The 21,546-nt window shown below is 40.1% G+C and overlaps 1 protein-coding gene across 3 annotated transcripts in view; it reads left to right on the forward strand.

The window, feature by feature from the left end:
• The window catches only part of Dis3l2 (DIS3 like 3'-5' exoribonuclease 2), a 357,736-nt gene that overhangs the window by 169,546 nt on the left and 166,644 nt on the right, over positions 1-21,546 (forward strand). For all 3 annotated transcript variants that reach the window (XM_029476858.2, XM_021163217.2, XM_029476861.2), the window contains 2 exons: positions 5,979-6,079; positions 8,761-9,008. In XM_029476858.2, coding sequence (XP_029332718.1) covers positions 5,979-6,079; positions 8,761-9,008 — 349 coding nt within the window. The remainder of the gene's footprint in view (positions 1-5,978; positions 6,080-8,760; positions 9,009-21,546) is intronic.

Below are 21,546 nucleotides of genomic sequence, written 5' to 3' on the forward strand. Positions count from 1 at the left end.
AGGAGAGGTATTGCTGGATCCTCCGGTAGTCCTATGTCCAATTTTCTGAGACTGATTTCCAGAGTTGTTGTACAAGCTTGCAATCCCACCAACAATGCAGGAGTGTTCCTCTTTCTCCACATCCTTGCCAGCATCTGCTGTCATCTGAATTTTTGATCTTAGCCATTCTGACTGGTGTGAGGTGGAATCTCAGGGTTGTTTTGATTTGCATTTCCCTGATGATTAAGGATGTTGAACATTTTTTCAATTTGTAAAACACATGAAACTCAAGAAGAACAAAGACCAAAGTGTGGACACTTTGCCCTTTCTTAGAATTGGGAACAAAACACCCATGGAAGGAGTTACAGAGACAAAGTTTAGAGCTGAGAAAAAAGGATGGACCATCTAGAGACTGCTGCACCCAGGGATCCATCCCATAATCAGCCTCAAAACACAACACCATTGCATATGCCAGCAAAATTTTGCTGAAAGGACCCTGATATAGCTCTCTCCTGTGAGGCTATGCTGGTGCCTGGCAAGCACAGAAGTGGATGCTCACAGTCAGCTATTGGATGGAACACAGGGCCCCCAATGGAGGAGCTAAAGAAAGTACCCAAGGAGTTAAAGGGGTCTGCAACCCTATAGGTGGAACAACAATACGAACTAACCAGTACCCCCAGAGCTCGTGTCTCTAGCTGCATATGTAGCAGAAAATGGCCTAGTCGGCCATCATTGGTAAGAGAGGCCCCTTGGTCTTGCAAACTTTATATGCCCCAATACAGAGGAATGCCAGGGCCAAGAAGTGGGAGTGGGTGGGTAGGGGAGCAGGACAGGGGGAGGGTATAGGGAACTTTCGGGATAGCATTTGAAATGTATATAAAGGAAATAATAAGTAAAAAAAATTAAAGAGAAAAAAAACCTTATTCATATTGAGGGCAATTACATGTTACTTTTATCTTTTAAATTGTTACTACCAAAATATATCAGCTGAATGAAAATCTCTCAACAATATAAAAAGATTACCAATATGAAGGTATTTAAGAATTTAACACATAAAAAAAAGAATCATTAGGCTTGTTGGCCTATTATTTTTATAGGGAATAGCCAGTCAGAATAGTTTTTCTTACTAAGATAAGGTTGAGTCTTATACAGGTGTTAATGCTAACGCTAATAAACTAGAATTTTCAAACTGTTTAAATAGAATTTCAGATCATTGATGGAAAGAGATAGGATTTGACTTGACTTTCTTTCCGTAGTATTTCTTGGGGAGTCTTGAAAATTTTTTATATTAGAAGTATACCTCGTTTTGAAAAAAATTCTCCTTTAGGGCTGGTAAGGTGGCTCAGCAGGTGAAGGTGCTTGCCATCAAGCCCGAAGTTCTGAGTCTGATCCCATCCCTGGGATCCACTTGGGAGAAAGAGAGAACCAACTCTTTCAAGTTGTCCTCTGATTTCTACTTGCCCATCATTGACTGAGTGTGCATATATGTACACACACACACAAATTAATAAACATATAATAAAGAAATCAAAAGAAAATTATTTTTTAAATAAATATTTGGTCTAGAGTTGTTTGAGACAGAAAGGACATCAGAGCTGGCAGCTCTGTCCTCAGTATAGCAAACAGCACTGTGGAGGTCACAACCTTTTCCCTATTGAGAACGAACCACTGGCAGGTCTGCCCAGTGCTCAGGTCCATGCTGGTATTGCATTGCTCTGTCAGCAGCATTCCATCAAAAGCATTTTAAATTTAAGCACATTTTCTACTTTTTCAGACCCATCATTCATAGTGATGAGAACATATTTAGCAGCCCCTTCCTCCTCCCTCCCTCCTCTCCTCTCCTCCCCTCTCAGAAGCATGACCTCTGCAGGCCATCATTGCTACTCTTGTGATTAAGGCTTTGCTGTGTCTCACAAAGCATTCTTACTGTATTGTCTGTCAACTTCATAATCCTAGCCATGTGCTGTATACCTCTCAAGAGAGAACCATCTCTGGCTTCTGGGATGCTGGAAGGGAGAGTGTCTGAGCTTGTCACTCTCTTTGTCTGGACCTGTATGTTAGAAAATATGTTCTGCTGAGAATAGCTTTGAATCCTAAAATAGTAGTGGCTTAAATGAAAAGGAGCTTATTCCTCTCATATATTAAAGAAGACCAGATGTGAGCAGGTGATGGCTTGCAGGACAACCCCACAGGCTTCCTCCTGTCTTACTGCTCTGCTTGCCTCCAAAACCAAAGCGAGTATTGAGGGCAAGACTGACCTCTCGCATTCCCAGCAGTAAGTATGAGGGAAGGGAAAGCTGTCTCTAGACTTGAAGGATACTTTTTGAAAGATACTAGTAATACTTTCCCTTACATGTTACTGGTTAAAGCTCTGGCCAAAACTGGCAGCCATACATAGTTGCAAAAAGTCGTCTTTTGACCAGGCTGCCCTGCTAAAATTTGGAGCATTCATTATTAGGAAAGGAGAGACTAGACATGGGCAGTAACTAGAGTCTCTGCCATGGAGCTTGCCCCACCTCTCTCCCAGCCATATCTTTCTCCTGTGGCAGCTCTTTCCCACCCAGCACAGTGTCTCCAACCTGTTGATAAGTACTGTAAATGCCGTACTAGAACATTTCTGTTTCCACACCAGTGATGGTGCATTAGCCCTTCCTTGTATGAAGCAGTGGAAAAGTTTTGTGGATATAATAGTTATAGATTTGTGTTAAACATCTGCTCTACTTGGTGGACTGAAAGTAAGTGCAGAAGTACAAAGCATACAAGCTGTATTGAAAGCCAGTCTGTCTCTTTTGAATTGTAAACTTTTGTATTGAGCTGATTGTTCAGCATCATACATGTGATCAGCATGTATGGCCAGCTCCAAATTAGAACTCTAGATTTCACTTCTTTCTCTAAACTTTAAGTGGTGCCCCTACCAATGTAACTGCCAAGGTCAAAAATCTGGAAATAACCCTTCACTGTTCATATGCAGTAACCCTTAAGTTCTCATGTAAAATTCCCACCCATCAATCAGTTTAACTGCAAAATATATCTTAGTTCTCTAGTGCCTGTACCACAGCTCTGTCCTCAAGCAAGTTCTCTATGCATACTCTCAATCTATTCGATCTTGCCCTGGCCCATGCCACTCTGGCCCATGCCACTCTGGGCCATGCTACTCTTGCACAAACCCAGATGCCCATTGTTTCTAGGTTGAAATTCTGGACTTGTATATCCTGCAAGGAAGGCCCTACCTGATTTCACTGCTGTTGTTCCTTTCTCATCTTTTGTATAACCCATCCTTTCATCTGCTTTCTGGTTCCCTTTCTAGTCCTTGACTGTAGTCAGGACCACACATGAAGACTGCCCTGCCCCTACCTCTTCTTCACGTGTGTTTCCTCACACCCTTGCTACTTTTGCCCACACAATCCCTGGGTCTTCATGTAAATGTCATTTCCTCATAAGCCATTCCTTAACCTCCAAACTGTATTTCCCTCCCTGTTCCTTTAGGGCTGCTTTTTTCCTTTCTTTCTGAGAATTCATCACAAATTATCATTTATATTTACAGAGTGTTTACTTACTAATACCATTTCCACATTCATGTATGTAAGTTTCTTAAGAGTTTAGAACATACTTCTCTTACTAAAGGCCAAATCATCAATTCCTACTACTCAATAAATATCTAATGTCTCAAATAAATGAATTAATAAATGACTTCAGATTGATCAATGCAGTACCTTTTATTAAACTAGCAACTTTACTATTCAATGCAGAGAACTTGGAAAGGTCATGTCTTAGGTATGATGGAAGGAAGTCATGCCTAGGCCCACTTCCATTCTTGGCCTTTCATTTTAGATATAACCTGGTATACCCTCTGTATTGGCAGGCTTGCTGTTATCAGCATGGAACCTAAAGTGATAGACACTTTAAAATGGAGCTGGCTGTTGTCTAGTGGCCATCCCAGAGGGAGGCTTGCCTTGGGTCTGGGCTGTTATAGAAAAACTGGTCTCAGCTGAGCATGGTTACACATGCCTTTAATTCCCAGCTCCCTGGAGGCTGAGGCATGGAGATCACAAGTTCAAGGTCAGCCTCAGCTATTAACCAAGAAAACAGATAAGAAGAAAAAAAAAAGAAAGAAAGAAAGAAAGTAAACTGTTTTCCCCCCACCATTCTGACTTGATTAACTTTGTAAGTTCAAACCCTTAAATATCAGATATCTAAGTAGTGTGCAATTATATTATCTTCCCTTTTTCCTCCCAATGAATTGTGTTAATCTGTAGAAAACACTGACAAGATAACGTAACAAAAGAAATCAACACTGGGTCACTGGGTATGTGTGTTTTCTTTTAGACTATTTTTTTTAAAATGTTCTGGAAGCAACTGTTTTTTGTTTTGTTTTTTATTTTAATTCTGGTTATTGATCAAAGCTAAAAGCTGATCTTGAGTGGTTACCATCCTTTTACTGATAGAGAGGTCATTTCCTATGGGGGAGTTTGTTTTTCATTTTTGGAAGATTGAAAATTCTGCTTTCAGTAACACTATGGTGGGTGGGTTTCAGCAAAGCTAGAAACATACAGTTCATACTGAGTTTGAGACTCCTGCAGTGGTTCTGAAACTTGCCCAGAAGAGACAGCCAACTGTGAGAAGGATTTATGTATTTATTTGGGCCTTACAAATGTCTAAATAAGTGCATGCCAGCTTCCTGGAGCAGGTGCTGTATGAATTGATTATGGATCCTTGTTAATAAAAAATCTTCTATAGCTGGAGAAGAATATTTTCCAGAGAAAATATAATCTAACAATTGAAAATTAAAAAAACCTAAATTTCATAAAGTCTAATTTGCTGCTTTTGCTCATGGGTGTTTTTATGAACTGCTTCAAGTACAAAGCCTGCCACTGCTTCCTTGGGGAGATGTGATTTCAGTTCCTTGGGTGAATGTGCATTGCAACATTTAAGAATAGAAAATTAGAGCTGGGCATGGTGGCGCTTAATCCCAGCACTCGGGAGGCAGAGGCAGGCGGATTTCTGAGTTCAAGGCCAGCCTGGTCTACAAAGTGAGTTCCAGGACAGCCAGGGCTATACAGAGAAACCCTGTCTCAAAAAACCAAAAAACCAACCAAACAAACAAAAAAACAAAACAAGAAAAAGAATAGAAAATTAGGATTAGAGGTTTTTAAGTACTTTATTCTTCTTATGATACCACTAAGAATCTTTTTCCTTCCTAGCAGTACTGGGGATGGCATCTAGGGCCTTATGCATCTTAGTAGTGCTCAGTTACAGCCACAGCCCTTGTCAATAAGAACTGAAAACTAAGAAATTCAGAATTGGGTCGTCGGGTCATTTATTCATTCATTCGTTCATTCAATAAATACAGTTTAATTTTCATTGTTTTCTTTATCTTTTCATTATGGCTAGTACTACAGTACTTTCCAAAGTACTTTGTTAATGTTCAGGTTCTGTGCTATAGCAAGCTTCTGTGAAACTGTCAACCATGAGAGGGTAGGACTTGATAATGTGATTTTTTGGGGGGGGGGGGTCACTCATGTTCTTGTGAGTAACCCCCCACCTGCACTCTGTAAGAATGCCCAATTAAAAAGAAAGTAAAGGTTTATGTTAATTTTATTTAATTGATTTTTATGAGATGTACATGATGAATTTGCTTTTCACTTTCATTCTTTGCTGTGTACTGGAGTCATGTGGACAAGATCTATACATTTTACTTTCTAGCATTTTGACTCATGAGCAATTTAATTTTATTGCTCTCTACATTTATGCTGTTTATGTTAAATAGGTCAAAGGTAGCCTGCTAAGAGCAGGTATTCAGTGCAGGCACAGATATGACATGCTTGGCCTTATCCAAACCCCTGCCCAACAGCTGCCTCTGTTCATTCCTCTTTTGTGAAGAAGTGCTGTGGAGTACTTGGCCTCCATGAACCTTTCTAGTATGAATTTAACGATCTCTGTGTGCCTAGGGGACATGGAACTAACTAGTTACTCTTCTTCTTTTTTCTTCTCTGACTTAGGAAAAGAAGATTCTAGTACTCCAGTTATGAAAGATGAGAACACCCCCATACCACAGGACACAAGAGCCTTATCAGAGAAGTCACTTCAGAAATCAGCAAAGGTCTTTTTCCACATATTTTCTCTACTTGTCACTTGGGATACTCAACAGAACTATAAGAGCTCAGTTAATCAGAAAGTCAACAGAAACCATAAATTAGGGGAAATGGATAGGATTTCTGTAACTTAAAGCTTGTGAGTATGTCTTTATTTGCTTGATTTGGGATGTTAGTGGCATCTTCAGGTGTAGGACCAAACACAGTTGGCTCTTACTCTTGGTGGCACATGTGCTGCAAGGACAAGAGATAAAGTGAGACTGTAGTGAGACTTCCTGTACCACAGACATCTATCAGTGTTACTCTGGGTTGCACATCAACCATATTGCCGAGAGTAGCTCTCTTGCCTGTCTACATGAGGAGTTTGTAAGTTGTTATACTGCGCATGTCCTCTGTTGTTCATGGGTCAGCCAGAGCTCCATCTCACTAGGCATTTTTGGGGACAGTGATGTTAAGATATGCTAGGTGGAAATGGCTGTCATGAGCAGGTAGCCTGGCATGGTGGTAGGCAGGAGGTGTTGCCTTCCTCTTCTCACAGTTCTTTGATTGTCTCCTGTGTTTTTGGCATGAAGAATATGAAAATTATCAGTCTGTATCATCTGTGTTGTATATAATGTACACATATGTATATATATATTTGTATACTACATGTTTATATACTATATATAACATACATGTGACAAAGCTATACCTGTTTTGTATCACCTGTACAGTATTTACATTTTTTACTTTATAGTTTAAATTAAACAAAGAATGTTTACATAAAAATTATGCATTTTGCTTACCTTGTAAAATTGAATTCTGACTGCACTGAGCTGTGATCCTCTGTGACCTTAGTTAAAGCTAGCCTCTGTCCATGAAACTTCTGTCTGTTATTTCCTGCCACCTTTCCACTATGCTTATCTCTTCTCTTCTTCCCTCTGTGGGATATTTCATAATGAATTGGACATAAAATTATAAGGAAAAAAATAGTACTTCCATGCAAAATGTATGTGGAGTCAGAGTCATTCCCAGGGCAGCAGACGTTGAATGCATAATAGGTCATGCTCAGCTTCTCTCTGTATTTCAGAAGTATCAAAAATTAAATGGACAAGCAGGGACTTCTGGTTCAGACACTATGGCATGGACTTGTTTTTCTTCTCCTACTAAACATAACTATAAATCCTGGGAAGAATATAATAGGCATTCAGAGGAGAACTATGAACAGTAGAAAGGAGGATTAACTAGTTAGGAACTCTACAGCAAGAGAAAGTCAGAGGGTAACACAGATATCCCTATGTTTCTGAATCTAGCTCAGTGATAAAGGGTGGGGGAAGGAGACTCACTCCTCAGATCTAATATGAAACTCAAGAAATACCAGATAATCCTGGCAGCACTGGCAAAGGAAATTGACTGGGAGTCCTGGATTGTAAATGGCCAGGGGAAAGGGCTCTCCTTTTACCTCAGGCCCCTAACCTTTCTCTCCCTATCAAGAGACAGCAGACATCTGACTGGCTTCAAGAGACCCCACAACAAGAAACACGAGGCTCAAGAAACCTTTTTCCCTCACTCTGGCACCAGGCTGCCAGAGACCACAGTGAAAAGGGCAGACTGACACAGAAAGCTCCTTTCTCCTCATCCAGAAAACTTAGCCTTTGGCTAGTAAGGCCCTTACTCAACAGGCCTATGGTCCCTATGGCTGGGGAATCCTCTGTTGTACCTAGAGATGCTGAGCAGCCAGGTAGGACCAACAAGGAAGATCCTGCTCTGATAAGATAAATACTCCAAATTAGAAGACTCTGTCCTTGAAGGCCAGAGATATCCCTTCCATACTTCCAGTAGCCTAACATGGGAGATTATCTTCTACCTCACAGGAATAACTAGCAGATACCACCAGGAGTCCAGTGTTACTATATAAACCAGACATACGAAAATTGCATTGAAAACAGAGTTATCATTAGAACTGAAGTTCTCTTCAGTAGGCTAAAGTATGTTTAAGTTGAATATGATTTCTGCCTCTGTCTGTGAGAGGTTGAAGTAGGACCCAGAGACTCTTAAGGTGAGAGCCTAGAGGTCTAAAATATAGTAGAAACTCCTTAAGAACTATATATATATATATCAAGAGCCAAAACAATTATATTAATTGAGAAAAGATGTTCAACCGATGTGAATGCTGAAGATACTGGGTTATCCAATAAGAGCCCAGTTGGAAGCTATTATAAAGATTTTCAACAAACATTACACATTCTCTGGACACATTTGAGAAAACAGGAGATGTCAGAAAAGAAATAGAAGTTACACTCCAATTGAGAACAGTAATTTTTTTTATGTTTAGTAACATTTTAAAATAAAGCAGTTACTGTTTTGTTCTTGGGAAATCCTGGTATTGTTCTTGTGGGAAAAGTATAGTGGTGGAGCTCTCCATCCCTGCTCATCTGCACATGTCTTTATAAGACATAGTACATGACTATCAAAAGCATTTTTATCTAATTTATCTAATTTATTCATCTGTTCATAGTTTCTTCCTTTTCCTGAATACTCAAGTTGTTGCACCTTACATTTAAGTCACTTAGTTACAGGGTATCACAGAAACACTTCATGGTGAACTCCTAAAGCAGTTAGGTCCAGCTAGTTGATCTGATAATGTCCTGCTGACTTTCTGACTGATACTCATAGAGAGAAACAATGACTTTGTCTTTGGTGTTTTCAGGTGGTTTACATCTTGGAGAAAAAGCATTCCCGAGCAGCAACTGGCATCCTGAAACTCTTGGCTGATAAGAACAGTGACCTGTTTAAGAAATACGCCCTGTTTTCTCCTTCAGACCACCGAGTACCTAGAATTTATGTACCTCTCAAGGACTGTCCCCAGGACTTCATGACCCGACCTAAAGACTTTGCCAACACACTCTTCATCTGCCGCATCATAGACTGGAAGGAGGACTGTAATTTTGCCCTGGGGTAGGTGATCTCTGGCAGAAAACTGCAGGGCACAGGACGAAGGCAGTGTGGGTGGGCTTTAGGTGAGCAGCTTATGTACTTTAGGTCTTACTTCTTTACTAAGAGCCTCGGTATTGGTGTAGTTTGGTCCCAATCTTCTAAGAATTTCCCATAGGTCACCTATAGATGTCTTGAATTACCAGGCAAACACCATTGCTTTTGGCATTAAATATACATTTTTTCTAGACTTCTTCCTGCTGTGTCATAAATACCACTGGGACCTGTGTACTGCAGATAAGTTCTTGTAGTAAGCAGTCAGTCTTCTAATTTCAGACCTTATGTTAAAATATGAGCAGTCCCACCATATTCAGGAAATCTTTGGCTTCTGTGCTTTAATGTGAACATGGAGACATGTTTGAGTGTTGGACTTGTTCATGGTGATCTTCAATTTAAAGAATGCCAAAGATTCCATGCATGGCATTGGAGATAGAGAGGAACACAAGGGTACCCATGTTTGATGGAAGCTGTCAAAAATCATTTTAATTAATCATATATGTCATGGTCCTTAGACTCTTAAGGATTGCCATTTATTTTGTTTGAAGAATCTGCTGGACCTTCATCATAAATACTATACCTATTTCTTCTTATAGCTACTGTTCATTTTGAAAGAAAAGTAACATTATATTAACTACATTTTTGACCTTTTATAGTGGTATCTAGTTTTTGCATCACATGGGATAAAACATAACTATATAATGTAGAGGAGTCTGTCTGGACACTTATGTGTAGTTCAATGTAGTGCTCATCCAACTTGTCTAAAACCCTCCAGGAAATGCTCTGTGCTTATCAGAGCTAGTCCTGAATGAATGACTACTGGCCACTATGTGCTGCTCTTGTTAGATTTATTCTACTTGTGCTATCTTAATGCTTAGTTCAGCAGAGTAAAATCTATTAAGTCAGGCATGGTGGCTCACCCTTTAATCCCAGCACTGAGACAATCAAGGCATGTGGGTCTCAAGGACATTTTGGGCTACATAGATAGTTTTAGGACAACCAGGGCTATATAATGAGACCCTTCTCAACAAACAAACCTATCCATTCATCCATCTATCTATGTGTCTATGTATGTATGTATGTATGTATGTATGTACGTATGTATGTATCATATATGTATGTGCAGATACATGTATATATCTTCTACGTATGTATGTGTATGTATCTACCTATCTGTGTATGAGTGTGTCTATCTGTCTGTCTGTCTGTCTGTCTCATGTGTCATAATGATGTAATTTAAGAAGCCTCACCCCATGGCCCTTTTCCAGTTCTGTGAAGATTGGAGTAATTTCCATGGTCTCAGAGCCACTTAGGAACCATTGTGCTTTCTTTTCTGCTCTCAAGTATGTGGTTGTAGCCTCATCATTTTAAAGCCTAACTTATTATCAAAGAATGGCATCAACCTCTCACACTCCAAATAGCCCTTCTCACAGGCTGTGCCAGTTTCTCACCATCAAATCAAAGGGCCTGATGATGGTTATGCCACCTGCCCCTGTTAACTGTGTTGCCACACACTGTTGGGCAGTGACAAGGGAAACTGCCGTGTCAGAGCAGGAAATCCAGCTGTCTTTTATCTGCCTTTCTACCATATCCCATTGTACAAGCATAATTAGGCCATTTCCTGAGTATTCAAATCTAAGGGTGTAGTCAGGAAATCTTCTTCCTGGTGTGAGTTTCTGAAGGACCTTATATATTCTCCATGCACAGCTCAACCCTTATCTCATCAGGAACCCTTGGCTTGAGTTAAGTGCAGCGCCGCAGCTACAAAGGGATCCAGGCCTTGGAAACAGCAAGTGTATTCACTGGTTCTAAAGAAAGAATATTCTAAAATGATAATCATATGTTATGCAACTTCCAAAGTAAAGCTTGACTATTATCATATTTAGATGAAAAACTATGATTTGTCTACATTTGTAATGTAAAGACATTCAAATTATATTTCCTAAAACCACACCTTCAAATTCTTTGTAAAAAGAGAAAATTTACTTATAAAACAAAGCCCGACAGCTTTCCATAATGAGGTTCTCAGATGGAGTCTGTTGCCCAGAGGGTGAGAGCTGCAGCTGTTGAGCTGTTGGTGGTCCCTGCCGTTTTGTTCTGGCTATCAGTTACTGATCTTTAGGAACTGAGGTCACTGTTTCCCAGTCTAACTGCACAGGAGGTGCTACAGTGGCCTAGCTTTCTTCCTTCATCTTTGCCAGACGTTGACCAGGAGCATGAGGTAGTAGTTGCAGTGGGTGGAAGCTGCCACATAAACAGTGCCTAAAACTGAAATTAGCTAAAGTGTCTTCCTCTGAAATTTCTTCCCTGTGCCTGTGTCTTTTTTACCAGAGTCTTGAGCTTCTTCTGCCCATGACATTGTTACCAATTCTTAAAGTCCAAAGTTAGATTCCTTTTTGGTGGATAAGTTTAGTTCAGCAGACAGCTGTAAGTATGTGTAAGGTGATGTACCACCCAAGAAGCTCAGGGGGAGGAGCAAGCTAGAGTCAGTTCTGGAAACTGTGACTAATAGAAGTCCTGGATATAAATGGCAAAGAGATAATTTGTTCTAAGAAATGGAATCCCACCTGCACTAATTTAAATCACGTGGGGATTACTGTTAGAAGCCCATGGTTCTCCTAAAACCCAGGGCACGAAACCCAAGAGGAAGAATTATGAGAAATTCATAACTAGCAAAGCAGCAAGCATACTGCTTTTCTCTCAAGCACCATGACCAGACCAGCTACCCTCTTGCTTGTGAGCCGAGCTCCTCTACTTCACTTGATACAGCAACCATCTACCTGCATACACAGCCAGTCTGTGGGTCACATGCTGAAGTCTGGACACAAGACAGAATTCACAGGGCAGACAATTGCATTGACCAAGTTATGACAGATAATTTCTAGGAAGGAGCTTGAAGTAGATGTGGGACCCAGGTTTCTGTGGCCTTCTGCCTCATGTGCAGGACTATGAACCCAACTCTCTGGGAAGAAACATGGAGAAATTAGAAGTGACTGTCCTGTCTGTTTGAGCTCCCACTATAGTACAAAACAAATGGTCTTAGGTTCTTTCACAGAAAGAAAATAAATTTATGAAGGTTTGGAGGAGATACAAGAAAGGGGAGATATAGGATAATTTCCTAGGAGACAGAAACTGTTTGCTAACACATCTCCTGGACTGAGAATCTAGAGTGGGCAGAAAGGGGCCTGAGGAACAGCTAGAGAGTAGAAGCCAGAGGAAGTGGAAGAACCTGAAGCAGGAAAACTGCAGAGGAGACAAGTGGAGTGAAAATATTGGGGGGTGAGAGAGGGGGGAAGAAGGTAAATTCTGCATGAAAGAAAAGGTAGGGCTGGTGAGATGGCTCAGTGGGTAAGAGCACCTGACTGCTCTTCCAAAGGTCCGGAGTTCAAATCCCAGCAACCACATGGTGGCTCACAATCATCTTTAACGAGATCTGACTCCCTCTTCTGGAGTGTCTGAAGACAGTGACAATGTACTTACATATAATAAATAAATAAATCTTAAAAAAAAGAGAATTGATTTGTTTAAAAAAAAAAAAGAAAAGGTAGAAGGCTCTTAGAACGTCCAGATCTCCGTTGGCAGATGCGTAGTAGTGTAACCACAGTGTCCTTTGTAAAACCTACTACCAAGCTCCCACGATCCCCCATCCTTTGCTGTTTCCTTAGATGACTGTCTGCTCACGGCTCCAAGGTTTTGCATACTATACTTACTCAAAGAGACTCTCACCACTTGGTGAAATAGTCAGCTTTTCAGTTCAACTTAGTTGGCCATTCAAAAAATCTTAGCTGACTCTCAGGCCTCCTTTGGGGTTTTCACATAGCTTCTAATAATTTCACTACTGTAGCTCAGATACTGTTTGGATTACAATCACTTATTTGATATTTTACTTGGCTATAAGCTTATTTTAACCAAAAATACCTTAGGATAAAGCTGGTCAGATGATGAGGTTGGACTGAAGGTGACTCTCAGGTCTGGAGCTAGGTTGACAAGGAAATACAGGGAATGAGGGAGGTTTGGATTGGAAAATAAGGAGACCAAAAAGTTCCATGACATCAAGGTCAGTGCGTGGTAACAGCTTATGACATGTGTACAGATCAGGTGGAGGCTTTCAGTGTTAGGAAGTTCCAACATTTAGCAAAAAGATCGAAAAGAATATGAACATTTATAGAATATATGACATCAGTAGCTTTGGGAAGATCATAAGGAAGCCATTGGTCTTGGCTCCCATGTGCTGTAATTGCCTCCTTGGCATCCCCTGTGACACTTTGGCACCTCAGTTTAAGGAAAGCTCAGAAACTTTACAGTTTGGAGACCCATGGTCTTTAGGGTTATATTCTGTCTTGATGTTGGAATTGTCAATATGGAGTCTCACTTGACTTTACAATATATCTACTACCTTTAGTGAATTATTAGGCTTGTAATTCTGTCAGAACCCAAACAGTAGTCTTAGTGAGCCCTTGCTGGCATTTCGGGACCACTGCTTTTTGTCATAAATCACAGCATACTTAGTACTTTTAATATTTAGTAGTGGACTCTTGTCCAGAATAACCAAAGAGCGGCATTGGCTTCCCTTCTGGAATGATTTGCAATTATGTAATGAGATTTACAGTTTTAGGAACTCCTCAGCTCTCTTAAATCTTCATTCCCTTTTGAAACTCTCATAGTGACATTCATAATGGTATTTCTTAGACCTTTGTACAACCTACTACCAAAGCTCTAAAGATCACTGTCTCAGCCTCATCCCTTCTATGATGTCGTGGGCACAAAGATAGCAAGGTCACTTCCTCCTATGTGTTGTGGTTTCTTTTCAGATAATATAAGGATAACTCTTGAAGGAAATGAAAGGGTTTCACAGTAGCTACTGTCAGGAACAAATAGTGTTTGGGGGCAATCCTGAAGGCTGAGGCTATAGGACAGGAATTGGTCTAGAACAAACTGACATATTACTTAGATTATTTGGAGCTCGTGTCTCTAGCTGCATATGTATCAGAAGATGGCCTAGTCGGCCATCAGTGGAAGGAGAGGTCCATTGGTCGTGCAAACTTTATATACCTCAGTATAGGAGAAGGCCAGGGCCAAGAAGTGGGAGTGGGTGGGTAGGGGAGTGGTGAAGGAGGGCATGGGGGACTTTTGGGATAGCACTGGAAATTTAAATGAAGAAAATACCTAATAAAAAAAAGTTTTGGGGACTTGGAGGGGAGATGAATAGGTCAGCTCAGGTTCAGCAAAGATGAGAGGCTTATGGTTGAACTTGGGGCTGTCTGGGCTTAACTCAAAGCTATTGGAGTGAGGTGGAGAGAATGGATTGCAGCATTGTTCATTTCAATGAGGGCAGCAAAGTCCTCTGAAGCCAATGGCTAAGCAACATAGAAGAGAGGTTCTGGTTGCCGTGGTATGCAGAGGAGAAGGTTGAGTGGGGTCTGCCTGAATCTCCTAGCTTTTCACCAGGAGTGTTTTTTTTTTTTTTTTTTTAAAGAGCTAGTCCTCTATAGTCACCTTTTAGAAGCAAATACTTCTATTAGGTTTTTTTTTTTTGTTTTTTTGGGTTTTTTTTGCTTTGTTTTGTTTTGCTTTGTTTTGTTTTGTTTTTTTGAGACAGGGTCTTAGCTTATAGCACTGGTGTCCTAGAACTTACTGTGCAGATCAGCTGTCCTCAAATTCAAAGAGATCCACCTGCATCTGTCTTCTGAGTACTGGAAGCAGTGTCATGAGTCACCACATCCGGCTTCTGTTTGGTTTGGAAGATACTGAATTTCTTTAGGGAATAGATAAAAATTGATGGTATGGCTAAAATTACTATATATGAATTATTTAATGTTAGCAGAAAAATGCAGTGGTGGCCAGGCCCTTAGATAAAGCAAAAGGCAGAAATTCATGCTACAGAGGAATTGTTTACAAGATTAATAAACAGAGAAACAACTTTCTGCAACCTCCCTCCCCCATCTCTCTACAAAGCGAGTATTTCACTTCCCCAAGAGCACATTTCTTATGTGAATAGTCTTCTGAGGGACAGGCTGAATTATATGAAACAGTGAGATTTTACAAGTCCTTTTCTGAGTCGTGACTGTGCCTTGGTTAAGGGGGGTGAGGGAGAGAGCAAATCAGGCTGAGGAGGGGGCTCTTTTTTTGTGTGTGACTGTCGGGCTCCACCTGGTGGCCTGAAAGGATCAGTTTTGGAAAACAAAACAAAACAAAACAAAAAACAAACAAAAAAAAACAACAAAAAAATAAAAACAAACCTGCATCTTGCAGAAGTCAAGGGACTGTAATGTCAGCTTGTATTTGGGTCTTGTATCTTGCTTTTGATCTCCGTGTCTGCATTTGTGCCAGTGTCATGCTATTATTATTACTTTATACCCCTGCAGTATAGCTTGAAATCTGGTGTGGGACTCCCTTCAGCAATGCTCGTTTGACTCAGGGCTGCTTGGTGATTCCATATGAATTTTAGTGCAGTTTCCCCTATTGTGAGTCATGTCATGGGGACTATAACTGACTGTGATCACATTGACTCTGTAAGTTGTGTATTTTTATAGAATGGCCATCTTCACAATATTAATTGTACCAATCCATAAATATTGGGGAGGGTTGTCTTTCCATCTTCTAGTGCCTTCCACAATCCTTTTCTTCAGAGATTTAAAAACTTTATATTGTAGGCATCTTTCATGCCCTTGGTTAGGCTTATTCCTAGATACTGTATTTTATTGAGGCTATTGTGAGACTGTTTCCATGATTTTGTTCTCAGTTTGTTGTTAGTGTAAAGAAAGGTACTGATTATTATCAGTTGGTTTTGATCATTTCTAATCAACATTTGTAGAAATTTGTAGAATTTGTAAAGTCAACATTGGTAGAATTTTGGGGATCACGTATGTGTAGTAACATCATCTGCAAACAATGATAGCTTGACTTCTTATGTGTATTTTTTATTTTATTTTATTTTTAATTTATTTTTTACACTCCATATTCCATTCCCCGACCCCCCCCCCACTGTCTGACTGCTCCACATCCCACACCTCCTCCCCACCCCACCCCACCCCATCTCCACGTGGATGCCCCCACCCCAATGTGTATTTTTAAAATTTCCTTCTCAGTCTTCCTGCTCTAGAGTGCTTCAGACACTGTATTGAAAAGGAGGAGGACAGTAACAGTCCTGTCTTGTTTCTGATTCTATAGGATTGCTCCAGTGTCGTTTTTATTTAGCATGATGTTGGTATGTTTGTCATATGCAGCTTTTCCTATGATGAAGTATGTTTCCTCTACTCCCATTCTCACTAGGACTGTTTTCATGATGGCATTGTTTGTTTTGTCAAAGGACTTTTTCTGTATTGGGATTAGCAAAGACCTTTTAAAATTGAGATATTTATGTAATTTTTGTATTTAATTCCATTTATGTGAGTTATAGTGTTTGTTAACTTACGTTGGAAAAATAACTACACTGTACTTATGTCTCCTATAAAGCTCAGAGATAGCAGCACAGGCTTACTGGTTGGGGGAAATGTGGATTTTAGTTTTCTTTGAGCTCAAGTTCCCAATATTTAAGTAATGAAGTGAAAAAAGGAATTGGAGAAGGGAAAGGGAGTTAAAGTAATAATGGGAGGGAAGGAGGCTTGGCCAGAGGTCTGAAAAGCAATAGAAGAAATGCTGATATTAGGTTCAGAGAATAGAAGCACAGATATAACAATGTGACAGCTGCAGTAGACAAATGAAACTTAAAGTAAAAAGCATTTTATAATAATACTAAATTAATTTTTAAGTTAAAGGTTAAAAAACCAAAATTAATAATAAAATAAAATAGAACATATATTTTCAGTCATTGTGTCTTCCTGGTTGGGCAGGATCTATCCCTGTGTTTGCTATTATTGCAAATCTAAATTCTACTTTTTTCAGTACTGGGATTGTTTTTGTTTGTTTGTTTGTTTTGTTTTGTTTTTTCTTTTTATCTTTTTGATAAACTGAATTTAAAACAAAAACAGTCTTAGGTTTGCAGAAAGTTGACATGATGGGCTGGAGAGAATGCCCAGCTTCAGTTCCCAGTGCCCACACTGGGGAAACTTGCTGTCAGCTGAGTTGCAGGGGATCACACTCCCACCCTGTCTGTCCTCCATAAGCTCCCAGGCACCTGTAACTGCAGTTCCAGCAAAGTACACAGAAAGCAACACCATTTGAACTGTAATACATCTACATGAAAGTTATTTTTATGGTTCTGAAATTTACACTGAAACTAAAATGTCAAAACAAACACTTGGGCAAGATAAATACACAGTCTACCAGTCAGTTCCCTGGTGGAGCTTTGGGATTCTCCTATTTAGGGAAGATCAGATCTTAGTTCTTAGATAGAGGGGAGCCTTTCTGGGGCATCTAAGGCCCCTTCTCAACAGCACGAGCTCTTTCACCATGCTGACACATTAGATTTTTATCTTCTGCAAGCTCTTCAGTCTGTGCAACTATCAAATATATCTCCAGTGGAAATCCATAATAAATTTATTTAAATGAGGCACTTGAGAAATGTTCTTTCGAACTTAGTAAAATAAATGTTAATTACTACTAATAGGAACTTGGAGATGTTGATTTCATTTGGAAGGCATAACTAAAATATGATTTTGTCTTTATAAGCCATCTTGCAATTTCATGAACAAATTAAGATTGTTTGGCCCCAGTCTTATAACTCTGTGAATTTTATTGCCAGGACAGAAAGCACAAGCTGGAAAAAAGAAATATTTTTCTCTTTAATTTTAGTAACGCCCCAGTGACTGGTGTGACTTAGGTGACAGTTTGTGGGGTTGGGTGCATCACCATACTTGTTGACTGTTATCATCTTTCCTCTTCACACTCTCTTTGCCACATATATGGTCCAGCGACCTAGGCTGCTTACCCCTGTGAGAACTGTTTCCGTCTCTTAGTAAGCCTCTGTTTTCGCCTGATCGGATTCCCATAGCTGTTTATGACAGCCTTGTTTTCTTGAGATCTTGCATTTGGAAAAATTTAACTCTGAAATCGAATGACTCTCCTAGAATATGTTTCTCTGGCATTTTTCTGTGTTAGTTCTTCCTGAGATGTGAGCTAGCCTGTCAGAAAAATCTCAATTTCTTCTTATTTCTGGAGCATTGTCTTAGTAATATATTTGAAAATGGTTTCTAGTCCTTCTATCTAGAACCTACCTCCAGCTATGGCATGGTTAGATTCCTTTGATCTGATCTGATCTGATCTGATCTGTGTATTAGTTACTTGCCTCATTTTTGTGACAAAACAACCAAACAAAAGAAAAACCTGTCAAAAGCAGGCTCACAGTTTAAGGGTGCCATCCATCAGAGTGAGCAGGAGGTGACAGATAACACTATGTCCACAATCAGGAAGCAAAGAGTCATGGATTCTTGCGTTCATCTCCTTTTCCCCCTTTACTCAGTGAATTAAAACCATACTAAATGCTATTCATTATGCTTTCTTCCTTGGCCTGTCCAATGGTGCTGCCAACATGCCTTTCCGTGGCTATTGTAAGATCCTCCAAGAGGACAGCCAAGGTTAACTATCACAATCTGCCATTCACAAGTTTTCTTTAAGTTCTTCTGAAATCTTTGTGCTTCTGTTTTGTTGCCCTCGATTTTCCCACCCCTCCCCCCATGGCCCTCACTTAGTGATGTTTCATCTCTGTGACCCTTGGTGTTTATAAGTGCTGTCACTTTCCCTCTAGCGACTGGTAGCAGGATCTTTGTTTCTCTGGTAGTGCTTTCTACTTATCTCTCAAGTCCCTAAAACTGAAAGCCTTCGAGAATTATGCACTTGTGCTGCTGATCCCAGCATTTGACTCCCAGGGCTGATAGGGTCACCAGTTGTTGTACCTGTGTGTCCATTCTTGGGTCATGACTGTTATTCTGAGACTATTTACTTGGAAGATGTTTAGCTCTTCCATGCTTTCCTTTAATCCTTCCTTGCTTACCATCAGAATGGTTTTTTTAATTGAACATACTTTATGGTTAAATGTTATATAACATTTATATAATAGTCAATTGTTGGCAGAGGATGCATTCCCGGCCTCCTGATAGAGGTCTGAAACCACGGGCAGCACTGAACCCAACACCCACTAGGTTTATCTATGTGTATGAACTTATGCTAAGGTTTAACTTATTCATTAGACACAGCAAGAGATTAACAACAGTAACTGACCAAATGGAATAATCCTAACAGTACACAGTAATAAAATTGCCAGCAGTACTGCTCTTACACTGTGCAGGCATCAACTAAAATAAGTACATAACCGCACCGCCAGCACCGTACTGCCACAGAAGTTGGTCTAGTAGCAAAGATGGCTACAAGTGACTATGGAATAGGTTGAATGTGCCGAGCAAATAGCTGTAAAAAAGACTAATGCCTGCTCTATGTAAGACCCAGCAGGATGGCGGGAGACCTGTTACTCAGAATAGCATGGGACTTAATGTATGAATTATTTCTAGATTTTTTTCGATCTAGTAATTTCTAACCATGGGTGACTGCCAACTAAGACTTTGGAAAATTAAACCATAGACAGGAAACTATTGTAATGATCTTCCAAAGCTGAATCTTAGCAAACGTCTTTGTCCAGTTTCTTACACTTTTTCCACATTAAGTATAGAGTTATCATTTATGACTGTAAGTATTTTGGAGAAGTGCTCCCAGCTTTTCAGGATGAGACCAGGGTTTATTGTGGTCTACATCTGCTGTACCCACACTTCTACCAGAAGTCCCACTCATACAAGAACATACTTCTTTTCATGTAGGCATAGTTCTCTCAAACTACTCTATGCCTCATTATTTATACTTCTTCCAGGAACTATTTAGTGATCTGATCAATAAATAGTTAGTTGCTTAATGTCATTTAAATACTGTCTTGAATTTGAGGCCAACCTGGGCTACAGAGTAACATCCTATCTACAAAGGGGGACAAGGGAGGGAGGCTCCAGAGTTTTATGCCTCAGCCGCCTATGTATGCAACCTCTTTATATTACTCCAACTGGGTTTACTTGTGAGGAATCTCTCAGCTGCCTTGAATTGTAAATAAAGAAGTCAGTAGTGGGCTCGATTCCTGTTTATGTCAGTCGGTTCTTGTGCTCTCCATTTCAGAATAAAAGGAATTATTGTGTCCCTAGAATTGTCATAAAAGAGCATCCCACTGGAGGTAATATTAAGCCAATCTCGAGAGGCAGGTACCATGTTTCTTTTATCTGTGGTTTCTAGATTTTACATAGATAGTTAAATCATGCATGAATATATGACTTGAAAAAAGCCAAAATAAATAAAAGTAATAAGCATTATGAGGACAAGAATAGCACTTTTTGTAATTAAGGTTTTGTTGTTGTGTTTTTACCCCAGTTCTGGGTACCAAACTCAAGACCTTGTGCATGTTCACAAATGTTCTACCACCAAACTGCATTCCCAGCTACAAGTACGTCTCCACTGTGACACAAAATGGTCTGACACTCATGCCTTGCATTCTCAGCTCTTATTCCTAGAATGCTAAGCTAGAGCATCACTCTCTCTGGCAGGCTGGCAGTGCAGTCTGGTAAGGGCTGTCTCCTGATTATACCCTTCATGTCAGTAAATTCTTAAGATTTGCTTTTTTCAAAAAGATAGTGTTGCATGATAAAATCTGGTCATATAATACGTAATAAAGTACTCTGAATGTATATGTTGTGGTATTTATACAAGTATGGCAGGTAGAGCAAATGAAGATGATAGTCACAAACCCAGACTTAGAGTTTCCAGATTAATGGAGAAAGGTCACTCTCTCATGAAAACCTCATTAGACATAATCAACTGTCAAATGTCCTCCTGGCTCTGTTCTCTGTCACAGTTGGCTGGGACTGGCTGTTGGCACACTGGTGTACTATGAGGATGAGAGCCGAGTCAACTCTAATATGAAGTTATTATTGTGGTGTTCATTTCCTGCTGCTGTCCTCTGTGTTTTTAAAGCCTACGAGGAAGCACGGCATGATTGTTCTCAGGGAGACCCTTGCTGTCTCTTATGCAGTATGCATTAGTTCCTTTTCTCATCGCTATGACCTAATACTTTACAAGAAGCAGCTTAAGGAAGGAAGGTTTCTCTTGGCTCATAGTTCAAGGGGAAGCAGCTCGTCATGGTAACAGAGTGTGAGGCATCTGGCCATCTTGCATCTGCTGTCAGGAAACAGAGATGGATGGTGGTGCTCAGCTCACTCTCCTTTATATTAAGTCCAGGACCCAAGCCCATGGATGGTGCTACCCACATCCATGTCTTTCCCCCCCTAGTTTAACATTTCTGGAAACATACTCAGACAAACCTATAGGGTGTATTTTGTGGATGACTCTAAATTCAGCCTAGTTGACAGTGAAAACTAACCACCACACAGTATAAACACTCACACTCTGCCAGGCTCATTTCAACAAGCTTGTTTTATTCACCTATCCCTTATCTAGATCCCCTTGTTACCAGGCCTTTCAGGTCCTGGCCATCAGTTACACTTGTAGCTACTGCCTATTAGGTCTTTTTTCCTCAGCC

This window comes from Mus caroli, unplaced genomic scaffold (genome assembly GCF_978045245.1).
Source record: "Mus caroli unplaced genomic scaffold, Mus_caroli_1 scaffold_1, whole genome shotgun sequence".
Classification (NCBI taxonomy): Eukaryota; Metazoa; Chordata; class Mammalia; order Rodentia; family Muridae; genus Mus; species Mus caroli.